Consider the following 18,577-nt stretch of genomic DNA (forward strand, 5'->3'; position numbering starts at 1 on the left):
GACATGGCAACTACTGTAAACTATTTATATGATCAACCAATCAAGTACAAAGATTTCAGGTAAATTCCTTCCAGCGCCTGATTCAAGCAAGTTTAGTTACAAAATAATTTCCTCGACATTATCGCAACTTACAGCATTCAACTATTTTGTCAGATTTAATACCAGGCGAGATACTATTACCGCTTTCTATTTACCCTTTGCGTAGTTTTGAAAGTATATCTTTTAGCTGTTCATGTCACAAGATTCTTAACTTATTTCTTGACTGGTGTGTTCTGATGTAATTTCACCCGAAAGTGTTTATAGAAGATGAAACTGACAGCACTCGTTGACATGCAATCGGCGAAGATTTCAACACAATTTGTCAACATTAAGCACACTTTATTTGAAATCTATTTTAACACAGTGCAAGGCAAGAACTAAGTGCAACCGAAAATTTACACAATGCTGATAAAAAAACAGCACAAAAACCTACATGAGAACAGTTCGCTATGAATTTGATGCATCATGGGATACCGAGTATTACAGCATGAGATTAGTCATTATAATACACAGTACGTAGTCATCGTTACCATTCGGAGTTTCAGAGATAAGAATGACTGATAAATATCTATAACAACAACTAATGTTGTTATTTAATCGTCACCAAGGGAAACGTGAAAGTAAAATATGTACTAGTAATTACCCTACTCTGAAAGATCGGTATATCTGCCTAATGCACCTTTTGATTATATTAAGATGTACAAGAATCACGCTAAAATATGATACAGTAAAAGAAAATGTAAAAAACAACTTCAGAATAAAATAAAAGGTAATATTAAACTGGACATGGAACATAAAACTGAAAGAGGTAATAGAAAAAATGGATAATTGAAAGTCAGTATGAGGCCACCACATCACTTGAGTAAGGTTCAGTAGTAAGTAGCCGTATGGGAGAATAATAAAATGAAAAAGGAAAACGGTCAAATCAGTCATGCGATAAAATAGGTCATGGAAATTTACATAAGTGCTTAAAACTTTTTAATATTTCGAAATATTTTGCACAATGTGAGATAAATATCAACATAAACATACAGTTGCTATAAAAAAATGCAGTATTGTAATATGTGAAAATGTGAAAAATTTGTCATGAAAATTCATATAATATGGATGGCTATATATATTGTTTATATATAAGAAATGTAGCAGTCATGGTGAAACATTGAAGGTCATGGAAAATTATAGTACTAAAGTGCAGTTTCATTTTCAGGTAAAACGGTATTTTCTCTTTCTCGTTCATAAAATAAAACTTTCCGTTTCAGCTCTTGTATCTGAAAAAAAAATGCTTTTACCATAAGAAAACTACCAGCAAACTGCAGAAATAAAACATCATAATTGCAAGTAAATTGAAGTAAAAATATTCTATCCCACTAGTTTAACTAGTTTTACCTTGTGATGTTTGAATTCTAATCAGATATTCAGAAATATATTATTTTACATTACGCACCTGTATTAAATGCTTTGCATCTGATATTGCAAGTACTTTCTCAAGTTCTTGTACTCTGGTTCTGTGTTTTAATTTTTCCTTTTTGCTGTTTTCCAACAAAGTACTGAATAAAAAGGGAATAGTTTTAGAAAAGTTTAATCAAATATTTTAAAGTATCGCCAAAGCATTAATGCTTTTCAACCAAGGTACCAGCCAACCAAAAAAACGCCACTCTTTCATAAATAAGACAAACACCACTTGGCCACCACCAAAACAAAATGATTGAGTGAAAATCCCAGTCCACTCTTAAAAAGACACTCAGTGAATGGGAAGATAGTGGAATTTTTCATACATACCTATATGAATCCTTGAGACTTGACATAACTTGAGACGACTTGATATGTCTGTTTTCACTGTTTTGTTGAATTTGCTGTAAACTAAAAGCCAGTCTATCATTCTCCTTCTTTAATCGTTGCTCCCTTACAGAAAAATTGATTAAATACACCAACGATTGTAATAATTTGAATTGGTTGTTATATAAGTTGAAATGTGTACAACAAAAATGGACACAACCAATACCAGATGGAATGACAAATACCTTTTTAATGCTTCTGATAACTCTGTGCCAAGTTCTGACTCTGCCATAGTACTAATTCTGAGATCAGCCAGAGATAAAAAAGCAGGCTTTTTATTCATTTCAGCATCGGCTTCAGCCTGTCAAAAGTATAGTTAACTTTAAAAAACAAGTGAGTGCGGGTTTTCACTGTTTTTTCACAGGTTTTGCAAGGTTTGGCGGTGGTATCAAATCCCATGCCAAACAACTCACTCAGGGTGTAATGAATGTAGGAAATGGAAAAACTGGAAAAAATTTGATCATTCCAAAAATAAGCAAATTTGGGTAGAATAACTTATACCAAAATTTTAAAACAAGGGTTTAAGCAACTTGTATTATTTAAAGTAGTTATCTAAAGTAGCTTAGTTTTTTTCTTCTTCAATAGAATGTATTTATTGAAATTTATATTAAAATCCTCTATATGTGTTGTGCATTGGAAATAGATCTATTAACAACTTGCAGACACATCATATTCTCCATAATTTGCATTGTTGTGCATCTTGTCATTGGGTTTTCTACTCCTACAATACTTGAACCATAACTGATGGAATGATTCAATTAGATTAATTATTTAAACAAAAAATGTATTCCAAACCTCATTCATAGATTTTGCAGAATCAGTCCAAACGCAATTATATGAAGCTGCTGAAGATGTCTGAAACAATAATGATGATTTCTTAAATGGAGCTATTGATACAAAATGGATGTTATAAGACAAGGCTACTCAAGGAGTTGACCGCATTCTTCATCCGTCTTTATTTTTACACATTAGCTCCATGAAGTTTGGATGAGTGATTTCCTTGCTTGCCATAGTTTTAAAGAATGCTGTACCCATCCCTTTCAATCATACCTGCATATGCTTCTAGCCTTTTGTTTGCCTACTTTACATCAAGTTGTGTAAAGGGACTGAAACCTATTGGAAAGGGGGTATATTCACTTGGCACAGACAGTCCCGACACTCGTAATAAAACTAAAATAAGGAAATAAGGAAAATAAGGAATAGAATTATGGCCTAACCCGAACCTGGTACACACACTACGGGAGTACCTTTTTCAATCCGACTTACCCTACTTTTGATCGATTTTGGTTTCAGATCCAAACTGGATTCATGAAGACTCTGGTTTGCTTTTTGATATTCACATTTAAGATTGACAAGCTCTTCCTGGAACAAAACTCAAATTTCAGAAAACTGGCATGTGAAAATTTACGGTCGTATTGGATATCAAATATCGAATTTTCAAACTGAAATTTTGTAGGAGAAGGTGGGCCACCACAAAGTTTCCAAAAGGATCGTTATCGTTAGGCTAAAACACTCTTGTAAATAATCGAACCTTTACACTTGTTAATTCATGCAACAAGACTGCGTTTTCAAGATCAAATTCAGAGACAACTTTATCCGATTTGTTGGAATAAGATGGAGATTGTAGGGTTCCAATAGAGAAGGAATCAAGATCCACAATCGCACGTTTCACTGCCTGGGTAGAAATAAACAAAAAACAATGTTGTTGTGATTCATGAATTATATTGAGAAAAATTTTTCCATCTGTATGGTGGCCCACCGATGTCACACATGAAACAAAAATTTTTAAAAAAAAAAATTGATGAATAAAAAAATAAATAAAATTTGCAAAAATTGAAAAAACGAAAATGAAATAAAAATGGAATGAAAAATATGAAAATGAAAAAGGTTGACAACAATGGGCCGTTTGCCTATCTAATCTTTTTTTTTGCAAATTTAATTTTTTAATTTTTTTATTTTGTTTGGATTTTTTTTTAATTTCACATGTGACAACGATGGGCCACCATACATCTGACATTTTAATATAGATTCATGAATAATTCAAATCGGATTTCATAATGATGACTATCAAAACTTTAAATTTTAGAACAAATACTCAATTAGTGCTTTCATGTCACTGTCATACAGATAAACTTGAATGAAAGGAGCAGTAAAGAAAAGCATGACTAGCACAACCCACAGTAATTTTCTAAGGAAACATATTACATTCTATGATTAAAAACTAAAAAATGGTGTTGCATTTTCAAAGTATTTATTCGTCTGACCTGTTTCTTCTTTTCTACTTCTTTACAGAGTTCCATCATTGTTAGAAAATCAGATGCAGTAACTTCATATAATGAACAGCTGACATAAATAACAGAAAAGTAAATTAGAATATCAAAATACAGATTCAATAATTTTTTATATTTATCCAACCCCTGATCAAATCATAAAAAAAAATTGTACCTTTCCATGATTTGGTCTAAAAAATCAGGAAGATGACTTGAAACATCTGATGGACTGAAATCATCATTTAAAGAATGTTGAAGGCCGTTTAAAGTTCTTCTTAACCTATATTTATGAGTGTGTTTGATGTGATGAAAAGTATCTGGAAAAGAAGAATTATATTGTCACACTGCAGTTATCTGCTAAAAGCCATGAGATAGCCGTAAGAATTTGATATTTTCAATAGATGATTTCACATATTCACTTCAAACAAGACTCTTTATAAGTAGGGCCTGATATTTATGAAAAAATCTTTCCGGTTCAACCTTTTTCTTCCTAAATTATTGCTTCCAGGTGAAGCGGTGGGCATGGGAATTAAACTTGAGGTCTTCGACCTTGGTTACAAACAAATTTAACTAGTACCGTCCACCAGACATTTGCGATCCATCAGGATCCTAGTAGATCTACCAGCACTACAAAACTGTCCTCTATTTCCACCAAATATAAAGCTTTCAATGCAGGTGCTTGTCAATATTATCAGACACCGAAAAACAGGCCACTGAGGCATGTTTAGAAAGTAAGTATGAAATATACATGAATTTCAAACCCTACCTTCAAGAAACTCTTGTTCAAGGACAACCTTTTCCAAACAAGAAATAAGTGCAAGATAGGCCTCTGATGTTAGTTCACTGGAAATATAAAAATAATCATTTGTATAATCTACTTCCATACAAAAAGAAATAAAATAAGGTATATTCTAAGATTAAATACCAAAAATCACATACTTAAAAATTGGTCTTCCTTTAATTTATCACACCCTGGGTAAAGTAGGGGGAATTGGAAACATGATATGTGTAACCTACAAAGTCAACGCAGTTAAATCAATGTAATACAACTAAGCTTACCCCTCTCATCTATATAATTCAAAGCAAACTAAACACTCAATGAATTTTGATACAGGTTCCATCACCCTGATGGTGGGTCAAAGTATCACCTTACCATTTGGGCAATCATTACGTATTTGTCAATCTTAAGAAAAAATGTTGTTGAAAAAGGTAAATTTTATTGAAGATCAAAAACTTGAACAGCTCCTATATTTACCTATAAAATAGTGTCATCTTTTGAACAGTGTTGTTGGATTCAAATTTTGATAATAGCATTTGAAGTTGCTCTGTTTTATTTTTACTTTCTTGAAGAGTCAAACGAAGTAAATTATTCTCCGATTTTAGATGATCATTGCAACTGGAAATTTTGAAATACAATAGAAAATAAGGAATAAAATTAAAAAAATCTAATCAACTATCCATTTAGCAATAAGAGAAAGAAAAAATAAATAAGTTTACAAATGTATGACACCAATCAATTGCTTTTAGTCTATTTTTCACATTTATTCGTTTTGTACAAATATTTTTCAGTCCATTATATTCACGTTTAAAGATTCGTTTCACTCAGACAAATACTACTCAAACTACTATAGATAAAGACGGTTTTATTAACAATAAGGATAATAAATCTTACAAGACAAGCAAATTTTCTCTAACAAAGTTTTTCACCATATCAAATTCGAATATTACATAGCACAAAGTAGTACAGTGATACCTCAGTTGACGAACAACTCGATACTCGAACAATTTGGTAGTAGAATAAAAGATTCGTCTAAAAAACACTGCGGTACTCAAACACCCAAGCGTGCCACCTAGTGATATTCTGAACGAATTATGTTCGACTACCGAGGGAGGTATCCTTGTATATAACAATTTTATTATATCAGCATAAAATCAACTCACCAACTCAGTCGTTTTAATTCAATTTCAAACTTGCTCTGTATTGATGGATTTGTTGAATCGTTTAATATTTCTTGAATATTTGAACTTGTTCGAAAATCTTGAACTAGTTGTTCTGTGAATCGTGATGATAACTAGATAGATATGTTTGTAACTTTTAGACAAGATATACACCCGAATCCAATTTATTATCTATGCCTATGGACTATGGTGTTACAATGCCCTAACAAATAGCTTGTGCGAAGCGAACAATGCATGTCATAAGATCAATAACCAAAATTTTTGCGCCTGCAACTACGAGAAAGTTTATGTTAAATGAAGGTGCGGCCCACAGTTTCACCCACTTATTTAAATCTGGCCCTCTTGTATTTAAGGTTGCACATCCTGCCATAGACATACAGATATTTAGTTGTACGGAGATTTTTCATATGACACTTTTTCAAACCAATCAAGGCTATTAGTTACCTCTATTCTATGATGATAAACAAAAAGCTATTTTTTCGTGAAAGGATGCAATATCCTGACTCAACATTGCTTAGCCAATTGATTGCACTTTAGGTGAGGTGATGAACACGATATATGACACCAGTACAGCTAAAGTCAGCATACCAATTACAGAGCTCCAGGGTTTGTGTCAATCAGTACAGTTATGGTTGAGCATAGTGTGTCAGTTAGTTACTTTGTAAATAGTCACAAAGATGAGTTTTCTATGAATACAAACAAAGTATTCAACCTACTTTTTCAGAATCTAAGTCTTTTCCATGAAACTTTCCTACTATATCCTCAGTAACATTGGAATTTTTGACTGGTGTTTTCTTCAACTTGACACGTTTAGCTTTTTTCGATACAGCAATACCAGAAGGACCTAAAAATAGAAAGATTTGAACCCAAGATCTGTAACCTGTGATGCTAACATAGTTACCGTAAGTTAACATTTTCTTACTTGCTGTTCCTTGTCCATTATTCCTGCCATCATCTCTCTTTGTACCTTTTAGTTGGTTTAACTCATTGAGAAGATTGTGCACCTATAAGCAATATCGCCGGATGAGAACAGAACAGGCCTAAGTCACAATTTTGAGTTTTGAGAAAAACGCAAAAAACAATTTGGAATTTTTTTATTTTCGAATTTCTAGATATTCACACTTAGTAAAGTCCTGAGCTCTGGTTATTTTAATGTGGATGAGAATATCTTTGTAATCAATATTTTTTGGCACTTCAGCTTCAATTCCTTCCTGCTTTTTTACCCTCATAAGAAACTTTGGCCCATTCTGTTCTCAACAACTTCTGAAATTTTTTGTATGGGATGCAAGGTAAAACAAGGTGACTTAGGCCTAAGTTGCACTGAACAAATTTTTAGGGATGTAAATTTCGACATTTCATTTCTGATGTTCATGCCCATCATATTGGAACTTAGGACTATCTTTTTTCAATATTTTGGGGTTTTGAGCCATGCTCTACAAGGTGGTGGTCTTGAAATCCTGAATTTCTCAATAATAAAAATTTTAGCTGGACTTAGGCCCATTCTGTTCTGAAATATTTTAGGCCAAGTCCAGCTAAAATATTTATTATTGAGAAATTCAGGATTTCAAGACCACCACCTTGTAGAGCATGGCTCAAAACCCCAAAATATTGAAAAAAGTCAATTTTCCAAAAATGTAACTTAGGCCCCTTCTGTTCTCATCCGGCGATATGGAGATAATTTAATCAATATTTTATACAAATTCACAAGAACAAATCTTATATCCATATAAAAATTGTGTTCAACTGGCAGTGATAAAAAATAACAATGAAGTAGCATTTTAGAATAAATGTCATATTTATGACTACCAACTAGACTACCAACTAGCCTATATTTCAATTATACTTTTCCAAGTTCGTAGGTCGAATCCCATGCGGGGATGGTTATATGCGTATTGCTGGACTTCTCGCCACCTTAGGGTGGTTCACATAACCGCTGGTCGGTTACGGCTTCCGCCATCAAGTCTATGCTTTCAAAAACAAATAACTGGCTAACTAATCCCATACCAGACTTGGACTGAGGCGCAGTTCTTACCACTTCATGGCAGCTCCTGCCACGAACAAACCGCGGCAGCTCTTGCCATGGTTAAATAGCGCTATTCAGTATTCAGTAATCGGTATTAGCGGTATATTCACAAATTAATGTGGAATTATATGTACTTAAACCCTAACCCCAAATCCATCAAAACTGTATCCATAAGAAAAACGTTCCGATTTACCCAATATTTGTCACCATAAGGGACAGCCCTGTCTTTACGGCCTACCTGCCGCGTTTACGGCAGCAAAATTTTACCTGCCATTGGTTTTCAATTTGCTGCCGCGGTGACGGCAGCTCGACATTGGTTTGTGGCAGCTAAAATGTCAGTCGCCATAGGTTTGGCTGTAGCGGCCATGGTAGGGAAATACCGCCATGGTTTTGCGGCAGCTGCAGACGCCACATGATACTTAAAACTGCACTTGCTTGGACTGGTAACCGGATGAGAGGCCGTGGTTCGGCATATGATTGAGCTGTCTTATCGGCTTTCTTCTCCCCCTATATAAATATGTGAATCCTATCCTATGATGCATTTGCCAATCTGCCCTAGTTTATATATAGTTTCAAACTTCGTTACCTTTCTTCTTAAATGATCTCTTTCCTCTCTAATGCCATCTAAAGTTGCTCTGGTTTTATTTAATTCTTCTTCTTTTTTATAAAGAAGTTCTTGGACATCTAGTACCTAAAATAATGGCAATTATAAACATAGAGAGCCGAAATGATAGTGTTGTAATACATTTCAGTATGATATATACTATGATATATAGTTGTGCGTAGAGCTCTACTCAGTGTTTGATTCGATTCGGTTGATCTGTCTCACGCTATGGAATTTACGGGCTTCTATCCACTGCTGCAGGGGTGTGCAACCTTTAATACAGGAGGGCCAAATACAAATAACTAAATGGAATCGCGAGCCGCACCTTTATTTAACATGTACTTTCTAGTATTTGCAGGCACAAAAATTTTGGTTATTGATCTTATGAAATGTGTAGTTCGCCAGGTTTTGTTTGTTTACCCGATACTGCTGTCATTTGTATTGTTCATTTTTTGAGCTGTGTTATAGACTCAAGATTGAAATAAAAGTGTTTGTGAAAAGTATTGTATCACAAGTACTTCTAGTGGAATTGTCTCAACAATTTTTGCATGAGTTATTCTAATCCTCACCTAACTATGGCATCCAAAAATATATGAATGATCGTCCAAACCATGAGAACAATCACCCAAAACCAAAAAAACAAAAGCATACTCTCTCTCTCTCGTTTTTTTGTTGTTGGTGGATCATCTTTCGATTGCAAGTGTTTGACTACGGTTTTTTGGACAACCATCCGTATATTTTGCCAGGTATGAGGTAATTCATGTAATTGTAAAAATTACCTAAATCTGTAAATACTTACATTCTTATCTGAATGGTTGATGTGGTCATGGCTTAAGAACCAAGGCTTACGTTTGCTCACAGGGTTCATGGACTGGTATCCACTGAATATAGTTTGCTTGCAAATGAGTTAGAGACATAACAAGCGAAGCTGCCAAGAAATTAAGATGATTCCAAGCTGAAAATTTTCTCTGTAAATTAAAAAACCAAAGTTTTTAGACTACTGCAATACAGAACAAATTAGGTATACTGATATAAGTTGGATATTGAACTAAATTAGTCAAAACTTTGAACCGACGGCAGAACAGGATATTATCACATTATCGCACAGGTAATCAATGATCAATATAGTGACGAATGATATGTGAAATAAAATAAATAAACTTCCGTACCGGTACCGGTACTAAATTCAGCCAGGTCTGCAGGTTTAGGAAAACTGGACAGGCGATCTAAATCTCTTTGTACTTTTGTCTCTAGCAAAGTACGTCGTAAACAAAACTTAGAAGTTTTATCGGCGACGCATGTGGGCGAGGCGCAGTTCTTACCACTTCATGGCAGCTCCTGCCACGAACGAACCGCGCAGCTCTTGCCATGGTTTTATAGCGCTATTCAATATTCAGTAATCAGTATTAACGGCAGTGGCGGCGCGTGGTCATTTTGACAACCGGGGCAAGCTACTGCGGGATCAAGTCACCCCCATCTACGGGGACAGGATGAGCTCTGTAAGTTCTCGCATCATTTTATGAGTATAAAAACCATTCCATCGGTAACAACCAAGTATAAGTATAAGTTTATTTCGACTCCATAATCAGCAATAGACGATAAAAAAATAGATAAAAACAAAAGTAACTGATTATAGAATCGGGAAAGCGAACAAAACCTAGAGTAAGGTTTGAAACGTACAGATTTTAGATAGAAAGGTATTGAATTGATAAAAGAAGTAGTACGTGTTCGCTCACCCAAAAGTAAAAAAAAACTAATTAAGGCACGCACGCACACACACAATCATCGAGACATGATACTGTCGGAAGCGAAAAAAGCGAGACTTAAAAGTAAAAAGGAAGGAAAATATACAAACAAATAAAAAAAAAAATGAATAAATTCTTTTGCCACACCAAATTAATAATTTTATGAGGATTGCAAAATTGGATACCAAATTAGTCAACAAGAGTAATGTATTGTGGATAAAAAAGTAGGATAGGATTTACATATTTATCCCGGGGGAGAGGAAAGCCGATAAGACGGCTTATCCATATGGCGAACCACGGCCTCTCGTCCGGTAAGTATTCCTCAAAAGATATCGTCAAGCTGATTATAATTGGAGTCACCTGATGCCAAATTGCCCAATCAGAATTGCCAAGAAGGATGTATGAAGAGGTGGGCTAGACCTGCTTCACTCATCAAATAGAAGCCACAACAAGCCAAATAACGTCCAAATTATTTTAAATACTATTAATCAATAACAGTACCGGTAATCATAATTAAAATTAATTAGGGAGGTATGATACAGAGGTAGGAAAACTGGTTAGGGGAATATATATGGTGTTTAAGGTTCAAGTAAGGTTTCTAGGGTCATGGATTATAGGCAAGTAACTTCAATTGAGGTTGTTGATCACTGCGGTCAGTTCAAATTCATCACGGATGATTCATCAGTCTGCAAGTTTTGTTGATGTATACACCTTTCATGTTGACATAGATAGCATTTAAATTGATCATCATGACGTCCTGAAAAACGAAAAATATATCTGCGAGTACAATATTCAATGATTGCAAATAAGGAATCAATAGAAAACTACCCTACACCTTTGAGTGGAAGTTGTTGAATTGTGTAAATAGTGATTAATATTTTTTAAATATCATTAGACTGCTAGTTGAAAGACCTGAGAAAGAAGAGATTGTGGTTGGGACACAAGAGAAATTGTTCACAAACCATGCAAAAACCTTTCGATGTCGGTCAAACCACACACATGTATGCCATTATCTTAGTCATTAACATCAGTATCAGTAGTTTATTTTTACACATGCCGAAAATACACATTATACGAATAGGATTAAGTAAAAAAAGAAAAAAAATGCATTTTAGTGTGAAGGAAGACGCGATAAACCAGTAATGGTTATCGAGCAGCGTCACCTACAAGGAAGTCTAACATCAAATTTTATAAAGGAATAAAAATACGAACATTAAATACTAAGAGAATAAGGAAATAGAATATATTCAGGCGACCCGAATATCCGAGTCTCGTTCATAACGAAGGAAGCAAGCGACTCCAGTCACAACAGGCGGGGTAACCATGTCAACCGCGTTTTATTAGATATCAGAGTGATAAACCATAGCATTATGAGGTAACTATGGATAAACGGGCTAAGAAACCTCGCCTGTCAGCTGCAGTAAGGGCCATTGTTTTGGGGGTAGTACCTCATTCGGGAGACATTAATAACAAACAATATTATTGGAATCAGGTTCCGAAAGGGGTTTTTAAATCTATACGGTACCGTACTCATGGAATTCTACAGTGGCCTGAGCCGCCTGATGACTGAGTGCTGGTGGCAAATTCATACATGAACAGAAAAAGAGATCAACTTAAAAAGGTAAACAAAATTCTGGTAAATACTAGATTATCGTTGAACCAAACATAAGTTAGATCTAGCAGAAATCCACAAACAGACTGCACAGATATTATTAAAATAGGCTACTGAAGGCAATTACAATGCAATAAGAGATCTGAAATATAACTTATAATTTTAGATCATGTACCACATGGCTATTGTGGTATAATTTCAACAAAAGTGAGAGCACTTATGTTTGACTGCAGGTAACAAATGCAAAAAAAGATATTGGTTAATTCAAAACATGAACCCTCGAGTGTGACTGCACTTCCACAGATATCTGTGGATTACAGGAAGAATAGAAACAAACTCATGTGCAAAATAAAAAGTATAATAAATATAAGACATGACTATTCATTTCTCTGCATAAAATTAAACAGTCCTTGTAGAATTCAAAAAAAGTAAGCATGGAGATTCATTTCACTGTACAATATATGAAGTAAATTAAGAAATAGACAGAAATAACCATGAATATCCATTCCACTGTGCAGTATCAAAGGTGCAGAACGAATTCAACAAGAATAAGCATGAAAATTTATTTCACTGTGCAGTATATAAAGTAGGCAACAACAAAAGAGTGAATATTCATTCCACTGGGCAATATATAAAGTACGACAAAAGTGTGACATAGAAAAATAAGCATGAAAATTTATTCCACTGTGGAATATATGAAGTAATAACAAGAATCTAATAAAAACAAACATGATTGTTTCTTCCACAGTGCAGAAAATTGATTATTAAAAGTATCAAGTCAATCTATTCGAGAGGCTGTGGATCAGATCAAGCAATCCTGGCAATGACAAAGAGGAAAGCTGACAGCACATCAACTCTAGGTGCTGGCAGGTGACAGGTAAGAAGAGAGCATGAATTTTTTAAATTTAAATTTAAAGATGTCATAAGTGGAGTCACGTAGACTGAGGGGAATACTGTTCCAAATTAGTACACCTTTGTATTTTAGGGAATTTTGTGTTAAGCCTAGGGAAAAACGTGGTACAAAAAGATTAGACTTAGTCGAGGAGCGGGTATTGTGCTCATGTACATTACTAAGACTTAGAAAATAATTGTCAAAAGCTGCGGGTAGATTATTGTTGTGGTATTGGTGCATAATCTTGGAGACCTCTAATTTGTAGATGTCTGACAATTTTAGCACCCTGGTCTTAGGGTATAGGATGTTTAGGTTGGAACGAAAAGGAGCTCTAGCGAGAGTTCTAACAGCTCTATTTTGAAGAACTTTTAATTTATGCAAATTTGTTTGGGAGGCAGCCCCCCAAGCAGCTACAGCATATTGTATATATGGTTGGAAAAGGGCAAAGTATACGGTTCGAAGGGTTGCGTCATGTATATAATGCCTGAGCTTTCCTAGAATACCTACTGATCTTGAAAGTTTCCTATGTATTTCAACAGTGTGGGTGTTCCACTTTAATTTGTTGTCAATAATGAGCCCTAAATATTTGTAAGAGTTGACAATTTCGAGCGAGATTCCTTTAATCACACTAACCCTTACACATTTGCATGCTATACACAGCATAAATTCGACCAAGGATAAAAATTTTGTACACACGCAGGACGCAGCATATAGTACTACAGCAAGTTAAAATGTAGGGGAGAATCCAAATATACCTCGACGTACAGGAGTTAAATTTTACCGTCTACAACCCTCACAAAGAATCACACCACCCAAACAGAAAACAAAGTTCACGCATGTGGAATATCAGAAACCCAACATTGAAAAGAAAGGAAACATGCGCATGCAGATATCAGAATGTGAACAGCCATATTAAGGAAAATCTAGAACAAAATAAATGGCCAACTAGAATGCAAAACAGATGGAGAGAGCTCAACTGCTTGTTCAAAATTAATTAGTAATCTCAGAAACAATAACAATAGGGGAGAATCCAAATATACCTCGACTGGTCACCTAATTACAATATTAGGTACAGGAGTTTAATTCTACTGTCTACAACCCTCACAAAGAATCACACCACCCAAATAGAAAACAAAGTTCACGCATGTGGAATATCAGAAACCCAACATTGAATGAAAAGGAAACATGCGCACGCAGATATCAGAATGTGAACAGCCATATTAAGGAAAATCTTATGCTATAGAACATGCCAACTAGAATGCAAAACAGATGAAGAGAGCTCAACTTATGTCATGGTCTTTCTTTTGAAGTTGTAGCTAATTACATACGAAAAATATATAACAGTGTGATTCTAATAATAAATTTTAATATTTTGATACCAAGTAGGACTTGACTTTTTTCTGAAAAGATTTTTTGGATTTCAATGTCTTCAAATTCAAGGGGAGAGAATTCCACAGCTTGGGCCCAGTATAACATAAGGCATGCTGGCTCACAGATGTACTCATAAAAGGTATGAACAGGTTGGAACTACTTCTTCGATTGGAAGTAATTTTAGTTAGTATGTCGTCGAAGCAGTTTGGCAAGGAATTGTTATGGAAATCATGGACTAATGATAATACTTCAAATTTCATTAAATCTTCAACTTTGAGTATATTTAGCTTTTTATAGAAATGGTTTACACTTTCACGTTTACCTTTCCTAAAAAGAATTCTTAAAAAATTATTATAAATACTTTGCAATTTTGAGACAAGTGTTTTATTACCATGGAGCCAGACTGAGCAACAATATCGGATATAGCTGAGTAGTAATGATTGGAACATTGCTAGTAAAGCTGATTGATTAACACACTGGAATACTTTGGCAGCAACTGCCAAGTTTCTTTTTGTTTTACCAATAACATGCAGTATGTGTGATTTCCAAGACAGATTTTCATCGAAGATAACTCCTAGAAATTTTATTTCTTTCACTCTTTCAATTTCATTGCCATTGAGCAGCAGTGGTTTTGTACAACTCACACTTTTATGCTTGCTTGGATGGAATAATACAAATTTAGTCATGTTAGCATTAAGAGATAATTTATTAACTAACATCCAGCTATGAATGTTGGCTAGTTCGTAGTTTGCAACTGTGAACAGATCTTAAAGGTTTTCCCCATGAAGAATCAAGTCAGTGTCATCAGCAAATATGATTGACTCAGAGGATTTCAGACACCTGGACATATCATTAATGTAGGCTAGAAAAGATAATGGACCAAGTAAAGATCCTTGAGGAACTCCGGGCTTCATGACACAAATATTTGTAGAGAATGAATTGTCATATTGCACAATTTGTTTTCTGTCTTGCAGGTAGCTCCTGATCCAATTGAATGGGACGCCTCTAATTCCATAGTGATAGAGCTTACTTAAAAGGATGGAATGGTCAATGGTGTCAAAAGCTTTTGAAATATCAAGGAATATTCAAATTGCATGTTGTTTGCCTTCAAAGGCCTTGGTTAGTTTGTGTACCAAAACATTAGCAGCCATAGCAGTGGAGTGTTGCTTGTAGAAACCGAATTGATGCGAGTGGAAAACATTGTTGGTTTCAAAGTAGTTTGACATTCTACTATACATTATTTTTTCAAGAATCTTAGGCAATCGGCACCAATCGGCAAAAGCGACAATTTTTAACGATAAGAAATTGTCTTTAAAACCGGTCCAAGTCAAGGGATTAATAAATATAGACATAGTTTATTTTGAAACCTCTTTCAAAAGGAAAGGATATATTTACCCAGATAAATACAATGACATATTAACAGAAACTTCGGGAAAGCAGACAAAACCTAAAATAAGGTTTAAAACGTTACTATGAAGAAAGGAAAGTTAATGCAAAGATAAGGACATGCGTCGCTCACTCATAAATATATATGCTACTAGACTTCTACTGCTTGAACATATATGCAACACGCCGCGGTTTCTTGGAAGCAAAATGCTCAATAACGCGCTGATTAAAGTCATGCATCCCAGATATAACTTCTCTGTGAATGGATAAAACAGCCAAGGAATTTAATCTATCTTGCTTCATTGTGTTTCTGAGATACGTTTTAATACGCTTCAGCGTGCTGAATGTTCGCTTTGCGTCGGCGGAAGAAATAGGCGTCGTCAAAATGATGTCCAGAAATTTTGCAGACGCCGCAAAGGTAGTTACTAGAGTGTTATCTATGAGGAACCCATAGAGCGCGCAATTTGATGTGATGTTCAAAAAAGTTTGATTGGTGTATATACATCGCAATTCATTTTCCAATTTACCCACGTTTATCATGGGGTAAAATTTGGAGACAGTAGCCAACAAATGGATGGGAAATTGACCTGCAAATTTTGAAAAATTTTTGGGGTTCATCAAAGAGAACGCGGCAAGGTGTTCAGTGCGCAGACGATCGCCTATTTGATTCACCAGAATGTCACAGCATTCCTTTGCAGACAAAATCAAACGCTGCGTTGTTTGCCCGCGGCGTAAAGAAGCACTCCATGTGTCGTCGTATTTTATTGTTTCCCGGATACGAGATACAGCATTGCAGAAGTCTGAAATACACGACTGCACAGACGCTCTATCCATTAGCCTTGACTGCAATGCGCCGTATAATACATCCACGTGATAGAATATTGTGGAGAAAAAGCGAGAAAAAATGAAAACTCACCATCTTCTAGCAGAAGCTTTAGACCTGCCGCCTCCCTCACAGAGCGTTCGTCCCAAACCGGAGAGCTCTGAATGCCATTGAAACACTCAATGAGCTCAGACCTAATTTCGGACACGCCCTGCACCATGCGTGATTGGAAGTTCCAACGTGTTGGTGCACAAGCTGGGAGACGGCGGCTACATATCTGGCGAAGGAGGTCAGAGCGCTTCGGCGAAACGGAAAAAAATGAAGAAAACCCCGAAACATTTGTTGCAAAAAATATACGGACGAGAGGGGTATCAAGACACATATTTTTAATAACGAGGTTAAATTGGTGTGCATAACAATGTAAAAAATGCGCATGAGGAAAATCTTCTTTTATATAAATTTGAACACCATGTTTCGACCCACTCATGACTGCCGCGCCGTCATAAGTTTGAGCTATCAATTTTGACTTCAATTTTGACTAAAGGTCTCTAACTGATTCAAATAGCGAAACAAGCGACAAAAACGAAGGCGAGGAAACTATCAACTCTTCAAGCAACCAACGAACGAGAAGGAATGCGTGAATATGTCAACACGTTGTTGTAAGAAACGTCGGCATTGTGTCGTCATAATTTTGGGGCTAGCCCCGATCGGCCCTGATGATTCAGTAAAAGAAACAGAAAACAAACGAGACAAACGCGGCGAGTGGAAGATAAAAGAGAGAATACGATATACAATGAGCAACCGGGGCAAAATCGGCGTCGTCCCGTCGACGTTCGGCGAAGGCTTTGCGAGCGAAAAATGAACCATGTCGGGAGAATATGGCTAGTGTAGACAGTCTGTGCAACCGATATTGAGGTATTTTTCGAATATTTTTTATTATACCGAAAAAACAACCGGGGCATTGCCCCGGTTGGCCCTATTGACGCGCCGCCACTGATTAACGGTATATTCACAAATGAATGTACCAGATTTTAATTGATCATGTGGAATTATATCTACTTAAACCCCAACCCTAACCCCAAATCCATCAAAACTGTACCCATAAGAAAAACGTTACAACTTATCCAATATTTGTCACCATAAGAGACAACCCTATCTTTACGGCCCACCTGCCGCGGTTACGGCAGCAAAATTTTACCTGCCATTGGTTTTCAATTTGCTGCCGCGCTAACGGCAGCTCGACATTGGTTTGTGGCAGCTAAAAAGTCAGTCGCCATAGGTTTGGCCGTAGCGGCCATGGTATGGAAATACCGCCATGGTTTTGCGGCAGCTGCAGACGCCACAGAATACTTAAAACTGCACTTGATGTGGGCAGTATTGGGTCCAAAATTTGCTGCATTGGACTCGAAAGAAACCTATGGTTATTGGACACGAAAGAAACCTATGGTAATTGGACACGAAAAAGCCTATGGTTTTTGGACAGTGGACACAATGTATATGAATAAGTATAAGTTTATTTCGACTCCATATTCAGCATAGTAGACGATAAAATGATTGATAAAAACAAAATAAATACAACTTATTAAAGAATCAGGAGCGCAAACATATACGCTTTGCCCATTGGACGCCCTTTTACAAATTTCCCGTTAACTTGCACAAATAAGACAAATGTAATGATCATCAGTGCAGAGAAGATCCAGGGGTAGTTGAATGGCAGTCGAGTTTTTGTGTGATAATCTTTTTTTAATATCCTTTATTACCACCATAGGAAAATGCGTGCACATTGAAACTAGATGCCGATTGAAACGTAGATTTTCTCTGATGTTGCGTTGTTGTGATTGTGGCGCAACAATGTGAAATTCAAGGTTATGCATGCAAACTGTGAAATCTCTAAAGACAGCGTGCTGCGAGCATTGGACAAGTGATTATGCTTATTCAAAATTGGGAGAGATTTTATAAATTCATTAGTTAGGCAGACGACAAGGGCAATACTATCAACAAGACGATTTAATTTAGT

General features: G+C 35.7%; 1 protein-coding gene across 5 annotated transcripts; it reads right to left on the bottom strand.

Annotated features, from left to right (window-relative positions):
* Positions 1–357: 357 nt before the first annotated feature.
* LOC120330114 (colorectal mutant cancer protein-like) lies at positions 358–10,052 on the bottom strand. Of its 5 annotated transcripts, none has more exons than XM_078118726.1 (17): positions 9,901–10,052; positions 9,531–9,699; positions 8,714–8,818; positions 7,027–7,108; positions 6,821–6,948; positions 6,087–6,217; positions 5,401–5,541; positions 4,912–4,988; positions 4,321–4,462; positions 4,140–4,218; positions 3,407–3,550; positions 3,142–3,237; positions 2,671–2,730; positions 2,061–2,176; positions 1,819–1,899; positions 1,484–1,568; positions 358–1,307 (listed from the first exon to the last, which is right to left on the bottom strand). In XM_078118726.1, exons 2-17 carry the CDS (start codon positions 9,597–9,599, stop codon positions 1,224–1,226), a joined length of 1,620 nt encoding a protein of 539 aa, XP_077974852.1. In that variant the 5' UTR covers positions 9,600–9,699; positions 9,901–10,052; the 3' UTR covers positions 358–1,223. The 5 variants fall into 5 exon arrangements, with proteins under 5 accessions (XP_077974852.1, XP_039252880.2, XP_077974851.1 ...); XM_039396946.2 differs by having other exon boundaries at positions 1,484–1,586; XM_078118725.1 differs by having other exon boundaries at positions 1,819–1,941.
* Between the last annotated feature and the right edge of the window lie 8,525 nt (positions 10,053–18,577).

Source organism: Styela clava, chromosome 12, assembly GCF_964204865.1.
Source record: "Styela clava chromosome 12, kaStyClav1.hap1.2, whole genome shotgun sequence".
Taxonomy (NCBI): Eukaryota; Metazoa; Chordata; class Ascidiacea; order Stolidobranchia; family Styelidae; genus Styela; species Styela clava.